Raw genomic sequence first — 18,260 nt, 5'->3', positions numbered from 1 at the left:
TGTGATAAAATTCCATGACCAAGGCAACTTATGAAAGAAGGAGTTTAATTGGGTTTATGATTCCAGACGGTTGGCATTTGTTGTGGTGGAGTGAATGCATGGCAGCGGGTGGCTGGGCCGGCAGCTGAGGCAGAGATAGTGCACTGGGAATGGTGGGAGGCTTGAAATAGTGACCGCCTCCTCCAACAAGACCACACCTCCTAATCCTTCCCAAACAGGCACCAACTGGGGACCAAGTATTCAAATGTAGGAGCCTCTGGGGACCATTCTCAGCCAAATCACCACATTTTATTCTAGTATTTCTGGAAATTTATATTGAGGAATTAATCACAGAAACAGATTTATGTACATGGCTGTTAATTATAATGTTATATGAAGAAAGATTGAGAACAAATGAAGTGCTTGTCTTAGTTACTTTTCTACAACTGTGATGAAATAATATGACTAAAGCAATCTATGGAAGAAAGTATTTAATTTGTCTTACAGTTTCAAAGGGTTAGAGTCCATGATAGCTGAGCAAAGGAACATCTTAGAGCTCACATCTTGATTAACAACCATGGGGCAGAGAGAACATGTGTACTGGAAATTGCAGAGACTTTTGGAACTTCAAAGCTTGCCCCCCAGTGACACAACTCTTCCAACAAGACCACACTTTTTAATTTTTCCCAGACAGTTCACTAACTAGGGACCAAACATTCAAATATATTTAGCCTCTGCAAACCATTCTCATTCTAACCACTACTGTGCTTAAGAATCAAAAATAGTGGGGCGGTGGTGGCCCACGGCTTTAATCCCAGCACTCAGGAGGCAGAGCCAAGCGGATCTCTGAGTTCGAGGCCAGCCTGGTCTACAGAGCGAGATCCAGGACAGGCACCAAAACTACCCAGAAAAACCCTGTCTTGAAAAACCAAAAAATAGAAAGAAAAGAAAAAGAATCAAAAATAATTATAACACGGCACATCTACACTTTAAAATTGTCTGCTTTTAAATTGCTTTTGAATATTTAATAAGGAGAAAATGCCCATAAAACAAGAAAATAGTATAAAAACATGTGATACCAGATGGAAATAAATTTTATATCCATCTGTGTATAGTAGAGGAAAACCTACACTAAGATGCCCTTGAATTACAGGAATGGTTTTAAAGATTTGTTTTTAGTTTTATGTGTGTTTGTGTGTCTGTATATGTATGTGCACCTGTGTGGGTGCCTGAAGGGGCCAGAAAGGTCATCAGAGATCCACCTGATGTAGGTGCTGGGAACTGAACTCTAGTGTTCTGCAAGAGCAGCAAGTGTTCTTACCTGCCCAGCCACCTCTCTAGCCACTGTATGAATGGTTACAAATGAGAGAGAATAAAGCACAAGGGATACCTTAGTGGAATGTAATTTAGAAGTTTTCTTGGGAGATTTAAAGTGGGTAGGATGGCACTGAACCTCCTCTGTATTGAAGATCTAGTCACAGTTAGTTACTGGGGAATCTTGGTTTAGACTCTTAGATATAAATAATTGTGATTTCTACATCTGTTGGTTATAATTGTGACCTTTATCTAGATGGGGATCCAGTGTTATGATCGTGGTAAGGGAAATATTTAAAATAACTTGAAATTAGGCTATGGTGTAGCTCAGTTAGTAGAGCATGCACGAAGTCTAGAGGTTGATTCCCAGAACTACAGAAAACTGGGTATGGTCGTGTGCTTACCATGCCTGTAATCCTAGCACTTCAGGAAGTGGTGTCTGGTTTACCAAAATGGAAGGTCGTGTAGCCTGGGCTACATGAGACCTTGCCTCAAAAATGATAAAATATCTTGAAATCACATGGTTGTTTTCTCTATAACATTTTGTTATGAAAATGTCCAAACAAACAGGAAAAGTTGAAGTAATTTTACAGCAAGTACCAATAAGTCTTCTCATACTGTTATCATCTTCCATCACTCGCTTTACTCCTTATTTCTCTGTGTAGTTATATCACTGTCAATCATTCTTACTATTTAAAGAATAATGTGGGTTGGGGATTTAGCTCAGTGGTAGAGTACTTGCCTAGCAAGCGCAAGGCCCTGGGTTCGATCCTCAGCTCCAAAAAAAAAAAAAAATACATTCAATAAAGCACATATATTTAAAAATATGTTTTAAAAAAAGTAATAATGTATTTCTAAGTAAGTTGCTGACATCAATACCAGGAAGTTTGAATGATGGGAGTTTTAGACTTTAAAAAGGATTCTTTTAAAACTGATAGCTGTGGAGCCCCATAGGACTGGACTAGGCCCTCCAGATACAGGAGACAGTTGTTTAGCTTGAACTGTTTGGGGGCTCCCCAGGCAGGGGGATCGGATCCGTCCCTGATTCTTGGGCAGGCTTTTTGGAGACCAGTGCCTAGGGTGTGACACCTTATACGGCCTTGCTGCAGGGTGGAGGGGCTTGGACCTGCCTCATCTGAGTGTGCCAGGCTCTGCTGACTCCCCATGGGAGACCTTGACTTGGGAAATGTGGGGATGGGTTGTAGGGGAATGCTGGGGGGTGGGAAGAGGGAAGAGGGGGGATCTGTGGTTGGTATGTAAAGTGAATAGAAAATTTCTTAATAAATAAATAAACAAACAAACAAATAAATAAAAGAAAAAAAAACCCTGAAACTTATAATCTGAACAGAGACAGGAGGATTATGAGTTCCAGCATAGCTTGTGCTACATGGTTAGAGTCTTCCTGGAACATACATGCGCGCGCACACACAGTGAAATCTTACATGGTATCACACAAATGAGCTTTAGGCAGGACCACAGTGATAGAGAGGTAGCCATTTTCTTCATTGACCATCTTCCTCTTTGTTAAGGGTGTCTTAGGTATACTTTAAAAAAATCATCACTCTGTTCCATCTCCTTCATTCCCACTTTGAGAAATCTGGATCCAGAGGTGTCAAATGACCTTTCCAAGGTTGCAGAGGAAGTTGATGGATGAACTAAGAATTAAATATATGTCTCCTGATTTTCACTCTTAAGAAAGTGAAAAAATCTAATCAAGATTATCTTCCCCACCCCCCAGCTTTAGAACCATAGGAATTTAGCATCTGAACTAACCTTGAAGTTTTTTTTTTTTTTTTTTTTTTTAAATCACAGCACTGGTCTTGCTTTAATTATGTCTTGATGAACTGTCTTTGTTCTTTTTTTTTTAGATTTATTTATTTATTTATTTATTATGTATACAGTATTCTGCCTGCATATGTCCCTGCAGGCCAGAATAGGGCACCAGATCTCATTACAAGTGGTTGTGAGCCACCATGTGGTTGCTGGGAATTGAACTCAGGACCTCTGGAAGAGCAGTCAGTGCTCTTAAACACTGAGCCATCTCTCCAGCCCCCTGTCCCTGTTCTTTATGTCAGGATAAATGTGCTTATTTGGAGACAAAATCCTTATATAAAAGAGAATAGTGTTATGATGTTGGAATGGATTTTTTTTTTTTTTTTTTTTTTTTTTTTTTTTTTTTGGTTTTTCAAGACAGGGTTTCTCTGTGTAGCTTTGCGCCTTTCCTGGAACTCGCTTTGGAGACCAGGCTGGCCTGGAACTCACAGAGATCCACCTGGCTCTGCCTCCCAAGTGCTGGGATTAAAGGCGTGCGCCACCACCGCCCGGCTGGAATGGATTTTTGATGAGTAATAAAATGCCTTATCCTGAGAAGATAATTTGGATGATGTGATTAATCATAGTATGACTCAGTGTTTTAATAAACTAATTTAAAATAATTTGGAAATGTTATAGTATAGTTAAATGTGAGTAAATAAAAGACTTCATTTGCTGCTTTTAATTCTTTTATTTAATTTTTAAATTATTTTGATGAAATGATCAAGCATTTAAAAACCCACAGTTAATTATTTATAATTACAACATTAGCTTTTGTAAAATTTTCTTTTGTGGCCTGGGAATGCATAAAAAACTTGAACGTTTTCATTGTTCCTATAGTTGTTCCTTCTGATTATGTAGACTATAACAGTGAGGTAGTATAGCTACCAACCACAAAACTGTTTTCCTTTTCTGACTTTCTGACTTTTTTCTTCAGTGAAGAAGAGGAGGAACTGGCACCGCCACGACTACACAGAAGTGGACGATGGCTCCAAACCTGTGCAGGCTGGAACTAGGGCCTTTGTGAAGGAGCTCCGTTCTCGAGTCTTCCCAAGGTATGGAACCTCATTCTGGCTCAAACAAGATTTAACAGCATTGGCTAATAAAGCGGAATTATCTAAAGTGGGTTTTTCAATTTTGGTGGCACCATGCCATTGGTGTCAATTGGCTTTTCACTTTTTTCTGTAAAGGACGTAGAAGCTATCAAGTCATAGGAGGAACTATGCTTAGTTTCACGGAACTTATGCATATGCATACTGGGTCACCATGTAAAAATATTCATCCCCAGAATTTGAAATACACTGATGGAAGCAGTCCTCATTTCTGACTCCTTATGATAATGTGGCCGCTGTTTCTCTTTTTCTTTCTTCTCCCTTTTTTCCCTGTTTTGCACCTCTGTTTTCTCCAATCACTGTATCAGCTGCCTGTGCCGGGGTCCACCAGACGCATGCAGGGTCCTTGCTTCGCCTCTGATGGCATCAGGACTGAGCTTTCTGATTCTGAAAAATAATGGAGTATATTTGAGTTGTCTAGGCTAAGAGAGAGCAAAAGCATTTAATCGTGCTAATTCAGATCATTTCCTACTCACTGCCTGACATCTCTTTAAAGAGATAATGCTTAGTAAGCTTTATACAAGATCATATCTCAGCTTGTTAAAGAGGGGAAGCACAATTTAAATTTAAATCACAGTATCACATTCAGTCTATTATGGAATTTCTTTCAGGTCCTGAAATGAAAACCCTGAGATTTTCCCTCTGTCTTTAAGATTGCTCTGCTCTGTTCACCACCTTTTAGTCCTTAAACAGAAACATGATGACAAACCATCCACATTTGCCTCCCTCAGGTTGGCTGAGAAATAGAAAACATATGAAACAGTGTTTACACATGATTTTTGTTGAATTAAGCGTCTTGTTCTCAAGCTATCAATTACCAGTTTCCAAATTGCAGGAGGAAGTTTGCTTGTTTTCCCTTTTACTGGACAATGCTTGATTTATTTGGGGCCTAGCCCTAGATTTTTAGTCTGGGCCTGTTTACAGGTCTCAGAGGTGTTTTATCCCCTCCTAGGAACCATCTATGCAAATTAGTATCTGTGGGTATACATTTTTCAGGGAGAAGACATATGGCTTTCATTTATTTAAAAGATTTGTGACCCTCAAATTATTAGTAATTCATACACTTTTCTGCCAACATAAACACAGATGAGAATCGTTAGAACTGATCACAAATGCCCAGACTGTTACTGTTGTTAATTAAAGGGCTACTTTTAATTAATTCCATAAGCTTTTGATTATTTAAACTATAGTAAGATAACAGTAAGTATTGAATTAAATATAGTTGATGTAATTTACATATTGTATAAAATAAATTGAATAGGTTTTCATAATCCCCTCTGTCAGGCTTAATGTCTTTTGAGCTTTTCTTTCTACATTGAAACATTTATGTTTATAGATGTATATATGTATAATTCTTTAAAAATGTGATTGTGTTATGAATGATACACAATTTACATTTATGATCTACTTCATAGGTACCTTTTCATGTAAATATATGATTTGCCACACTCCATAACTGTTATACTGCATCCAGTATTTTTCATTCCCATATGATCTATTATTTTATTAATTAAATATGAATTTTACTTTGAGGGTTCTATGAAAGTTTTAAAGAGGAGAATTAGGTTGAGAACCACTGATACAAATACTTCCACATTCTTTCTCCATGTTAACTCATTACCTCAGGACTTTTATGAACAGCTTATCAATAAAAATAACATTTTTTTTTTGGTTTTTCGAGACAGGGTTTCTCTGTGTAGCTTTGCGCCTTTCCTGGAACTCACTTGGTAGCCCAGGCTGGCCTCGAACTCACAGAGATCCGCCTGGCTCTGCCTCCCGAGTGCTGGGATTAAAGGCATGCACCACCACTGCTCGGCTAAAAATAACATTTTATTCTTATGTTTTCTTAGTGCCGATGAAATCATTGTAAAGATGCATGGCAGTCAGCTGACACAAAGATACCTGGAGAAACATGGATTTGATGTTCCTATTATGGTCCCTAAATTAGATGACCTTGGACTCAGGCTCCCTTCACCTGCTTTTTCAGTGATGGATGTGGAACGTTATGTAGGTACGAAATTGGTTCCTTTAAGTACTTGCAAAAACATGGTAAAACTATAAATGATAGTGTCCTAAGAGTATTGATATGGAATGGAAAAATATCAGCTCTTTGTGCCGGATGCTTCATACGGGTCAGGAAAAGTGAAATTCAGTAGTGCTTCTGTTGAGTGCAACTCCATAGACCTACAATGGTCAGAAAAGAGTGAAACATTTTATCTGTTCTTATTATATCAGCCTATCCTACTACTCTCTTAGTTGTTAAATTCGATATTTGTGTAGAGAAAGTCATTGCTGAAGGGCAGCCAGATTCCAGGAAGACGTGAGAAACTGAATAGGCTCTAACATCTGCAGAATGAGGGTATCAATTCTGAGCCTAGTCTTTTGGATCCTGCTTCTTGACCTCCTGTCTCTTAGGAAGGGCTGTAAAAAGAGAAGATTCAGTTCAAACATGTACTTAGGTTAATGACTTGGTCAGTAATCACCATTTAATGATGCCTGAACTGACTTCTGATTTTGAGACCCAAGAAAGTAAGAAACAAGGCAAAAATTACCAGTTGCCAGATTCTTGGCATTTTCATTCCTTTTATTTATTCTCATTATAAAGTTTATAGATAAAGCTGGCAATCTGTACATGCCATTTGCTAACAAAGGGCAGGTGTTATTTGAGAATCAGAACCCAAATCTACATTGTCTCAGAATTATGTGTCCACTACTATACATTATTTCCTTGGCATGTCATATTGAAGAACTTGTCCCTTTATTTTCATTGATAACTGTTTCATTTAGAAAAATCCAGTTAAATGCCCTGACTTAAAACATTCGTGTAAATTTAAATATATGATAAACTAGGGGATAAGACTTAGCTTTAACTTAAACCTAATTGCCTGTAAAGTAAATGGTTAGTGTAACTTAATTATAGAAGTTGTTCGAACTGCTTTATCCACTAACTTTTAGTGCTGCAAAGCTCTTCAGTTAAAATAACAGTAGTAGAACTATTATGTTTTATGTGAAAATAAGGAAATCTGAGGCAATTATTTTTAGTGTATATGACATTACATTGACTTACAAGAGTGGAACACTTCCATTTTCTATTTCAGATTGATTAACTGTTGCCATATTTTGAATCGCAACTCATACTGTGATCCATTGTAAAAGGGGTTTTGCTTCCTAGGTGGTGCTGCAGAAGTCTGCAAGCAGTACCTTGTGGTTGTATAGGGAAAACTGTAAGGTAATCACAACTCAGAATCTGAGCATTCAGGCTGCACTGTATGAATTGACTTTAGCTGGATAACCACTGCTCTGCAAGGAGAACATTCGAAGACATGACCAGTGGAGCAAAGTCATGTGTCCTGATGACATGTTTGCTAATTCCCCAGTGCCCTCCTTTTTAAAGCAACAGAGTTAGACTCTTAAGCATTATAGAAATTAAAGGCAAAAGCCAATCTCCTCTTTTATGCATGAGGAAATTGAAACCCAGGAAACAGTGGACAGTTTTCATATCCCAGCTTATTGTTTTTTTTTGTTGTTGTTATGAGCTACCCACAAGAAATGAGTGACACATAGATGGCTTACTAAATTATATGTTTTTACAATCGATGTTAATTCTATGCAGTTTTATAGTTGGCTTAGTTATCATAATAAGCAAATATGGATTTTAGTATTTTTGTTCAGAGTGTCTATGCAGCTTTTAAGGTCAATAATAGACTACTTTTTTCTCTGCAGGTGGTGACAAAGTGATAGATGTCATCGATGTGGCAAGGCAGGCAGACAGCAAAATGACACTTCACAATTACGTTCAATACTTCATGAATCCTAACAGACCAAAAGTCTTAAATGTGATCAGCCTTGAATTTTCAGATACAAAGTGAGTATCTCTGGACAGTTTGCTTAGCATTCTCAATTTTAGCTAAGTGTAGTTTAATGATAATTTTATTTTAATGAGCATAATTATGACTTTGGTAGCTATCCATTGGAAGCAGTGATCTAAATTTTGCTTTGCCAGGCTCATAGAATATTTAGAAACAAGATGTAGCTGGCATAGTGATGCACAACTTTAATCCCAGCACTCAGGAAGCAGAGGCAGGAGGATCTCTGTGAGTTCAAGGCCAGCCTGATTGCAGGACAGCCAAGGCCACACAGTGAGACCATGTCTTAAAAAAAAAAAAAAAGAGACATAAAATGTATTTTAAATGCTTAAGTATTGTTAATCTTGAGTTCCTTTTAATTGCTTGGTTTGGGTTGATATGGGAGGAATAGTTTTAAGAAGTCTTTAGCTGGGTGGTGGTGGCGGCGGCGGCGCATGCCTTTAATCCCAGCACTCGGGAGGCAGAGGCAGATGGATCTCTGTGAGTTTGAAGCCAGCCTGGGCTACAGAGTGAGTTCCAGGACAAAAAAAAGTCTTTAATTTGTATTAGATTGGTATGTATATATGTTTTGGTTTTTTTCTTTTTTAAGGATGTCTGAATTGGTGGAGGTCCCTGACATAGCCAGAAAACTTTCCTGGGTGGAAAATTACTGGCCAGATGACTCAGTCTTCCCTAAGCCCTTTGTCCAGAAATACTGCTTAATGGGAGTTCAAGATAGCTATACAGATTTCCACATTGACTTTGGTGGGACTTCTGTCTGGTACCATGTTCTTTGGGTAAGAATAGGGTATTTCTTACTTCCTTATTAATAAAAACATGCCTTATTTTTCTGTTAGGACATTCATTTGTTCTATGTAACATTTGTAAACATTTAAATATTTTTCTGCTTCTTAAACATTTTATGCCGTGGTGCTTTCTTTTTTCTTTTTTTTTTTTTACATTTCAAGTCATAGAAAAGTCATGAGTTATTTAGCCTCCTTTTTCACTTCTATATTTTAAGTTGATTTCTGTTAGCCTTTGTCTCTTTTTTTCTCTTCTCCTTAGTCAGTTTGCATTAATCTCTGAACAAATGACTAAGAAGAAGCAAAATGATGGTGATGATTGCTTCTGGCCTTAAGATGAGAATGAGAAAACAAGTTTTATAAATCACAAACATCTATACAATTACTAATTCTTTTAGTGTTTATTTGTTCTGCTTTATCTAGAACTGCATTGCCTAATAAACATTAGCCTTTGTGGCTAGATTTAAATAATTAAAATTTAGTATAATTAAAAATTGAGTTGTTCATTCACACTAGCAATATTACCTATAGCTAATGACTTCTAGACTGGAGAGATAACACAATTAAAAAATAAAAAAACTTTCCATCACTGTTGAATTACATGGTACCTGGCCCAGAACCAGATCTGATTCAGATTCCTGTGCCTATGCAGTACTCTGGACTAGAACTGATGCTGTGTCCTTGAGATCTGGTCTTTTTCTCTGAGGATGCCAAGAGTTCACTAAAGGAAGTTTATTCACAGGTTTTTAAATATATAAGAATCTACCTGTAAGTTACCTATAGGATCTTTATGGTTCTGAAGATGAAGTATGAGAGATGATTGTGCTGCGACCCGGAGGCTGTAACATAATTGACTTCTGTTTGTGGTTCTTTATCTTCCTCCCTTGTGGTGCTTTCTTTGATAGGATTATTGACTGTCAGTTGGAGGTGGGAGGAGTTTTAGTTCCTGTGAACTTGCTGATTAGAGAATTCGCTGCTGATCAGATATGTGACATTTTTTGAACCTAAACAATATCTTAAGTTTAATTTAGATCCTTTTATTGGGAAATTGTACTAGTGTAAGCCATCCTGTGAATGGCTTTTCTTTTTCAAAGTAGTATGATTACTTCCTTCTAGGGTGAGAAGATTTTTTATTTGATAAAGCCAACAAATGAAAATTTGGCACTCTATGAATCTTGGAGTTCATCTGTGACCCAGAGTGAGGTGTTCTTTGGAGATAAAGTAGATAAATGCTACAAATGTGTGGTAAAGCAGGGACATACCTTATTTGTTCCTACAGGTAAGGTTTTAATTTCATCCCCTACTTCCGTGGTTGATTGTTGAGGGCTGGGCTGATCCGAGGCTTTCCCTGAGGTCCTGGTGCATGGAAAATGAACACAGTTCCTTGTCTGAAACCAGAAACATGCTTGACAGAGCCAGTAATAGCCTGGGGTTAGGGCCTTAGGAGCTTTTCCCTGAAGCCCTGATGTATGGAGAAGAAAGTTTCTTCAATAAAACCAGGAACATGCTTGACAGAGCCAGTAATGGCCTGGGGCTGGGACCTTGGGGGAATTGCTTCAGATCTTGAGAACCCAACTCTTGACACCTTACAAGGCTGTGGTTATCAGTCCCAAGGCTGCTGTGTGTTTTGTCTATAAAGCTCTTGAGATAACCCTGTGTTCTCCTAATGCAACATTGTTTGATTACCTTTCCACTGACTTTGTTCTACTGTATGGTAGTTCCTGCTGACTTGCTGTACTTCTTAATAAGCTTGCTTGGCATAAGACACAGCTTGTACAAGATCTCTTGACCTCACCTTTTCTGTTTCCTTTACCTTCTCATCTCCTGGCCACCTCCAACCCTGTCATTGAAGAACCACTTGCTGGTCTAGGTTAGTTGATAGTGAGTCATTTGGAGTCAGCTTATAATTAGAACCAGCTTTGGCTTTAACACATTGTTAAATAAAACAGCTTTTATGGCCTTACCTAAGAAGGACTAAGAACTTTTTACTTGATTGTTCCTCAGAGGACTTGGTCACCATCCTATTAAATGATACAGTTTAATGATTTTTAATAGATTAGTATGATCACACAACCATCACTGCCATCTAAGTGGAGAACCATTCCATTATGTCCAGAAGAAACTCCATACCTTTTAGCAGATACTGCCATTCCCCACTCCCTGGACCCACTGTAACTACTGATATACTTTCTATGCATTTCCTGTTTGGACACTTAATATGTTTCCTTTTGTGTCTAGCCTCTTCCCTCTGTCTATTTTTTCTCTCTTCTCTTCTGGTTTTTTTGTTTGTTTGGTTGGTTTTTGTTTTTTTTTTTGTTTGTTTGTTTGGGTTTTGGACACGGGGTCTCATAGCTCAGACTGGCCTGTAACTCACTGTGTAGCTGAAAATAACCTCGAACTCCTGATTCTCTTGACTCTACTGAGTGATGAGATTGTAGGCAGGTGCTATCATCCCCAGCTGTGAGTAACTTCTTTTACTTACCATAATATTTACTTGGCTCATCTATGCCATAGCACACATGAATGCTTAATCTTTTTTTAGCCTAACAATATTCCTTTACAGGATATACCATAGTTTGCTCACCCATTCATTAGTTGATGGGACATTTGGGTTGTTAGCACTTTGTGATTTTATGAATAGTGCTGTTTTGAACAATTGTACAAACTTTTATGTGAAGGCATATTTTTGTTTATTTCTTTGAAGTATGTAACAAATTGCTTTGTTGCCTTACTTAATGATGCATAATTCTTTGAGGACTACTAAACTTCTTTATACTGTATACTGCAGATAGGAGTATTGATATGTTGGTTGGCAGTGGGAGTGAATATGCAGGCTCTACTCTCTGGGCCCATGGGTTTGAGAACAGTGTTCCTTTGGCTTGGGTGACCTCAGGGTTATAGAGTTTACAGGACTATTACTACATGTTCTGCTTTGCTACCTTGCCTCTCGTATAGAATAATTACGCTTGAGTAAATTAATTAATCATCATACTTACCTGGCAGGGGAGATACCATGATCACGAAGGTGGTTTTCCCAGGGCGAGGCTTATCCATTGCACTCCGGATGTGCTGACCCCTGCGATTTCCCCAAATGCGGGAAACTCGACTGCATAATTTGTGGTAGTGGGGGACTGCGTTCGCGCTCTCCCCTGTAAAAAAAAAAAAAAAAAAAAAAAAAGAAAAAAAAATTAATTAATCATTATCTAAAGTATTAGGATTTATGTCTAGCTTTTGAAAGGCTACATTTAAGTCTCCTAGTGGTATTTATTATAATTTTTACATTGTATCCTTTTTAAAATCAAATTGAAGTCATAGATTATTGAACATCCTACCTAAATAACTTGTAATGAAGTCAATTTAGTGGCCTACTGGAGTGTGTAAGAAAGAAGTTAAAAGATTAATTTATGAAGATATGCTGTTTTTCTATGTGCGTGTACTCACAGCAACATTAGTCATGAGTCTGTAAAGCAGTACATGTGAGCTAGGGATGGCTGAAATTCATCAGCATTGGTGTAGCTTGGGGTCTGTCCAGCTTCATGGGAGCATAGGGATCACCAGGAGGGCTTGGTAAACCACAGACTTCTGGGCCTCCTCCTTAGGGCTCTCATTCAGTGCATGTAGGATGGGCCTAAGACTTTGCATCTCTAACAGGTTGCTGACTGATGGTGCTAGTTTGAGGACTGCATTGGGACAGTCATTGCTCTAATCAATGGGATTTTTTCCTAAGATGATTAGCAACTTTCTAAACAAACTATGCTATAGTTTTCTTTAATGTATAGAGTAGTTGTATTCAGTGCCAAAACCATGTATAAGTACATTGTTTAAATAATGGAATTTTAGTTTCTAGTCCTGGTTTATATTGAACATACTTTGTTACCTATATGAATGCCCAGCAGAATTTATATTTTTATGTCTTTGTGTTCAGTCTCCTAACATTTAAAAAGTTAGACATCATCTGTTAGAAATGTCTCTCATTTTGAAAACACCCTAATGGAAATAAAATATTTAATCATCAGCATTTAATGTACATAGGCCCAGTTTCCCACCCATTTAAATGTGGGTGATCTGTCTTTCCTACTGCTGGAGCAGGGTGTCACATGATTTCCCTGATCTTTCCCTGCATATTCCTTCATGATGACACTTGTGAAGCAGATTGCTCTGTCAATCTTATATTCATTAGGGAAAATGTTATTTCCTAATTCAAACCAGATTTGACTGGCCTCAGAATAAAATCTTCCATTGTAAAGGTGTTTTTTTTGTTTGTTTGTTTGTTTGTTTTAATTTTAAAAACAAAGTATTGATGGTCACAACCCCAAACCTGTACTTTCCCCTCAGGCTCAGCACAAAGCCTAGCACATTACTAGCTTTTACTAACTACTTAAGTGGATGAGTCAGTCAGTTGTAATAAGCACCAACTTCTTTAGTGCTGGGATATGAAGTAAAGTGATGTCAGTTATTTGAGTTATTTACTTCACAGGTAGAATAGCATCTGTTTAGTTTAGAAATTGAAGCATCATTGATCTGTGTGTTTCAGGGTGGATTCATGCTGTGCTCACTTCTCAGGACTGTATGGCTTTTGGGGGTAACTTTCTGCACAACCTCAACATTGGCATGCAGCTCAGGTTTGTGTCATCAATATTGAAAGGATCTTTTGTTATTAATTAGAACATTTGTGTTGATTTCTTACAAAAAAGTTAAAATATTTTGAGATCTTGTGGAGATATAGGCCTTGAGGAATGATTAGGAACTTTTTAACAAAAATATTTTAAAAACATTATTTGAAGGATCCTTTCAAATCTAAAGTAAAATTGATAACTTATGAATTATGATGATACCTCCCACATCAAAATTTTATAAAATGTGTATGCTTTTCTTAGTCTATAAACTAGTGTTATGAAAATGAATTAAATTAATCAGATTTGTGTATAGCCTGTAGAGCTGGAACAATTCTTATGTCGGGATTGCTATTAGAACGCCTTTGAATTTTGTTGTAGGTAAAGGATGGACAGTTACTCTCCTTTTGATGAGATCTGGCCTTCGTGCTAACTTTGTTCCTTCACTGTACTTAGAAAGGGTTAGGGTTAGCCAATTCCATATGGCCAGCATGCTTCCTGATGGGCACTGCATGAGGACTGAGAAAAGGGGAAATGCCTTGGGAGGTTGTGTATCATTGGGATTTCCCAAAAGTGGTGACTCTTGCAACTCTGTATGTGCATGGGAGCCCTGGATGCTTTGTCTTTGCGATTAGCAAAGGGGCTGGTGGCTCTTACAGAGGACCAGGCTCTAAGCTGTGGTAGGTCGTGTGTCTACCAGGTAAAAGCTGTAATCTTTTCGTACCTCAGTTATTTCTGGAAGAGAGATGGCTTCTTCTACATGTGCTGTTGTTAGGACTCTGACAGAAGATCGATATTGTGCAAACTGTGGTCCCTGTCTTTATACCTTGACTAATACCAAATATGGTCTTGATCTTGAATGCTTGGTAGAGCCTCCAGAGAACGTGGATGGGGTTTGCAGTGTTGTCCAACACATGGAACTGATCTTAAAAACTATTTTATTAGTGGAACCCTCATGGAATCCTCTTTTGTTAAAATTAGGATACAGAGCCTAAGACATGATCTTTTACAGTACCCAGTGTAATTCTTAAGTAGATTAGCAAATTTATTAAAGTCAGAACCTGCATAAGATAACAGTTCAGTGTTGTCGAAAAATTTGTATCATGGCCTGTTTATTTTCAGTTGATTACCTTCATTTAACTTTGAAATGCTAATATTAATACTATTCTTTAAATTTTATTCATTTAGGTGTTATGAGATGGAGAAAAGATTAAAAACACCAGATCTTTTCAAATTCCCTTTCTTTGAAGCCATATGCTGGTTTGTAGCCAAAAGTTTGCTGGAAACCCTGAAAGGTAATGAGTGGTTTGTACACTCTGTTGTGTGCAAGATGTGTGTTTGCACATTCCTTCATGCAGACCCTTTGCTAGATGTCACCCTCACTTTTATTTTATTTCTACTTTTAATTATGTGTATGTATGGGGGTTGGGGGTACACATGTGAGTACAGTGCTGAGAACGCGGGTCCTCTGCATGAACAACACATGCTCTTACCTTAACATCTCTCCAGTCTGGCTTCCCTTTTTAAAACAGTATGTATTTCTTCCCCCTTCCCTGTAAGAATCGTTTTAGCCGTTAGAGCAGTCGTTCTCAGCCTTCCTAATGCTGCGACCCTTTAATACAGTGCCTCATGTTGTGGTGACCCCAACCATAAAATTATTTCATTGCTACTTTGTAACTGTAATTTTGTTACTGTTATGAATCATAATGTAAATATCTGATATGCGACCCCAAAGGGGTCATGACCCACAGGTTGAGAACCACTGAGGTAGAGTATCTAGTCTACAGCTATCCCTTCCATATTCTTAGACATCAAACACCTATATCCATATTATTGGAACATAGCCATTTCATTCAGTGAGTGAGTGGCCTGCACACATTTTAGTGCCTTGCTCTCAAAAATGTAGCTTGTATCACTAGACAGACTGTTACATAACACTTGTTCTGAAATATTTGCTTAAAAAATTAGAGGAGTTGGGGATAGGCATAGTGGCGCATGCCTTTAACCCCAGTACTCAGGTGGCAGAGGTAGGCAGATCTCTCTGACTTGAGGTCAACGTGGTGTACATAATGAGTCCTAGGCCCGCTGGGGTTATGTAGTAAGACCTCTATCTCAATAAACTTTAAAAAAAGAAAAAGAAAATAGGGGAATGATTTATGTGTTCTGAATCATTAAATGTTTGTGCCATCAGTCAACATTATGACCATTAAGCTAGCCAGTTTAATTCACATGTTAGCATATAAACCCAACTGAAGAAAAACATTTTTAGCTGGGCCTAATGGCACAGACCTATAATTTTACTCAGCTATTTGAGTGGCTATGACAGGATTACAAGTTCGAGAACAGCCTGGGAAACTTGGTGAGATCTTGTCTCAAAGTAAGAGGGCTGGAGATACTATAGCCCGTTGATAAGCAGGAGTGAGGCCCTTGGCTCAATTCCCACTAACACACACATACACACACACACACACACACACACACACACACACACACACACACACAAATGGTTTTAAAGAATCCATTTATAGCTGGGATGTGGTGGCTCATGCCTTTAATCCCTGCACTTGGGAGGCAGAGCCTGGTGGATCTCTGTGAGTTCGAGGCCAGCCTGGACTACAGAGTGAGTTCCAGGAAAGGCACAAAGCTACACAGAGAAACCCTGTCTCAAAAAAACAAAACAAAAAACAAAAAAAGAAAAAGAAAAAAAGGAATCCATTTATAGTTAGACTTGAAGATTTTTTTTACATGGTACAATTTCAGATTTTGATATTTTTGTATTTTGACTTAATGTTTGAGCAGTCAAGTTGTCGACTGAATGGAACTTCATCCATTTTCTGCTTTTCATTCTCTGTGCTAGTGAGAATATATTTTTTTTGTTTTTCTAATTAGTTTGCAAATGGTGATACTCTTTAAATATTTATTTTTTTAATTTTATGTGTGTGAATGTTTGTCTGTATGTGTTTGTGTACCATGTGCAACTGGTACAAGAAGGGGGCATGAGATTGCTCACAACTGGAGTTACAGGTGGTTATGGGCCACTCTTTTAGTTAGGGTTTCTTTTCTTTTTTCTTTTTTCTTTTTTTGGTTTTTTGAGACAGGGTTTCTCTGTGTAGCTTTGTGCCTTTCCTGGATCTCTCTCTGTAGACCAGGCTGGCCTCGAACTCACAAAGATCCGCCTGCCTCTGCCTCCCGAGTGCTGGGATTAAAGGCGTGCGCCACCACTGCCTGGCTAGTTAGGGTTTCTATTGCTGTGAAGAGACATCATGACCAGAGCAACTCTTATGAGGAAAACATTTAATTAGGGCTGGCTTACATTTCAGAAATTTAGTCCATTATTGTCATGGTGGGAAGCATGACAGCATGTAGGTAGACATGGTGCTGGAAACGTAGCTGAGAGTTCTGGATCTGCAGGCAGCAGGAAGAGAGAGAGAGACACTGAGCCTGGCTTAATCTTCTGAAATTTCAAAGCCCACCCCCAGTGGCACACTTCCTTCCACAAAGCCACACCCACTCCAGCAAGGCCACACCCACTCCAGCAAGCCACACCTCCTAATAGTGCCACTCCCTATGAACCTATGGGAGCCACTTTTCATTCAAACCACCACAGCCACTATGTGAGTAATGGGAACTGAACCTGGGTCCTCTGCAACAACAACAAGTGCTGTTAAACTGCTTTGCCATGTCTAGTCCCAGATGATGATACTGTTACAGTTAGCTCTCAGGAAAACAGATGTAGAGGTACACAGTGGTCTAGAGTCTAGACATTTATTTCTTTATCCATTTAATAGTTTATAAGAAAAAAAGGTGAGCCGGGCGGTGGTGGCGCACGCCTTTAATCCCAGCACTCGGGAGGCAGAGCCAGGCGGATCTCTGTGAGTTCGAGGCCAGCCTGGACTACCAAGTGAGTTCCAGGAAAGGCGCAAAGCTACACAGAGAAACCCTGTCTTGAAAAACCAAAAAAAAAAAAAAAAAAAAAAAAAAAAAAAAAAAAAAAAAAAAAAGAAAAAAAGGTGAAATGAAAAAAAGTAACAACCTAAAGATTATTTTTAGTATGGTGTATGTACACACACACACAGACAGACAGACAGACAGTAAAACTCTGGGGTCATTTCCCTCCAAAGAAAAAAAGGGGCCCAGCAAAGATGGCTCAGTGTTACGGTGCTTGCTATAAGTTTGACCACCTGAGTTTGAACCTTGGAACCACATAGGAGTGAAAGGAAAGAACCAATTCTACATTTGTCCTCTGAGCTCCCACACATACAAAATGATAGAAAACAAAACAAAAAACATTTATAAAGACACCACCTTATTTTGAATGAAAGGTGAGAACAATGAGTCCTTGCAGTGCAGTGTCAGGAGAGAGGCTGTGACAGTTTGAGAAGTATGTGTGTGATGGGTTAAGGTTCCCCAGATGAGGAAGACCATACAGGAACACCCTGTGCTCTAGAAATGAGTCCTTAGTGTGAATCCATGACTCCGTCAAGTATTGTTCTTGCTGAAGGGATGGAAGTGGATTACAGAGTTGCACCCATTTCTCAGTGACCAGGTTTTGTTGTTGTTGATTTTTTCCCTTGAACATAGTTTCCAAGTTCAAGTCTAAAACAGCGGGAAGTTGTATCACACACTTGTTAAAAATATCTATAAATGTCTTTGTTTTGGAAACACAGTCTGATTCCTGAATTCTCTTGTTAAGAGACCGGAAGTTTTACACTTGGTTGGTAGTACTTTTTCTTGCCTCTTTTCTCTTACTCTGACTCAGGGACATCAAGTTCATATCATCTG

The 18,260-nt window shown here is 38.4% G+C and overlaps 1 protein-coding gene and 1 non-coding gene across 2 annotated transcripts in view; both read left to right on the top strand.

Moving 5' to 3' along the window:
• Positions 1–18,260, top strand: part of Kdm7a (lysine demethylase 7A) — a 69,246-nt gene that overhangs the window by 29,676 nt on the left and 21,310 nt on the right. The window contains exons 3-9 of the mRNA XM_052719827.1: positions 4,043–4,160; positions 6,068–6,228; positions 7,941–8,082; positions 8,673–8,859; positions 9,982–10,144; positions 13,400–13,487; positions 14,667–14,773. Coding sequence (XP_052575787.1) covers positions 4,043–4,160; positions 6,068–6,228; positions 7,941–8,082; positions 8,673–8,859; positions 9,982–10,144; positions 13,400–13,487; positions 14,667–14,773 — 966 coding nt within the window. The remainder of the gene's footprint in view (positions 1–4,042; positions 4,161–6,067; positions 6,229–7,940; positions 8,083–8,672; positions 8,860–9,981; positions 10,145–13,399; positions 13,488–14,666; positions 14,774–18,260) is intronic.
• LOC128100234 (U1 spliceosomal RNA) lies at positions 11,854–12,017 on the top strand. The gene has a single exon (XR_008214746.1). It is a non-coding gene; the product is annotated as a U1 spliceosomal RNA (small nuclear RNA).

The sequence above is a fragment of the Peromyscus californicus genome, unplaced genomic scaffold (genome assembly GCF_007827085.1).
Source record: "Peromyscus californicus insignis strain IS unplaced genomic scaffold, ASM782708v3 Scaffold_6__1_contigs__length_162567912, whole genome shotgun sequence".
NCBI classification, from domain to species: Eukaryota; Metazoa; Chordata; class Mammalia; order Rodentia; family Cricetidae; genus Peromyscus; species Peromyscus californicus.
The sequence above is the reverse complement of the archived record's forward strand: the minus strand, read 5'-3'. Positions and strand labels throughout refer to the sequence as shown.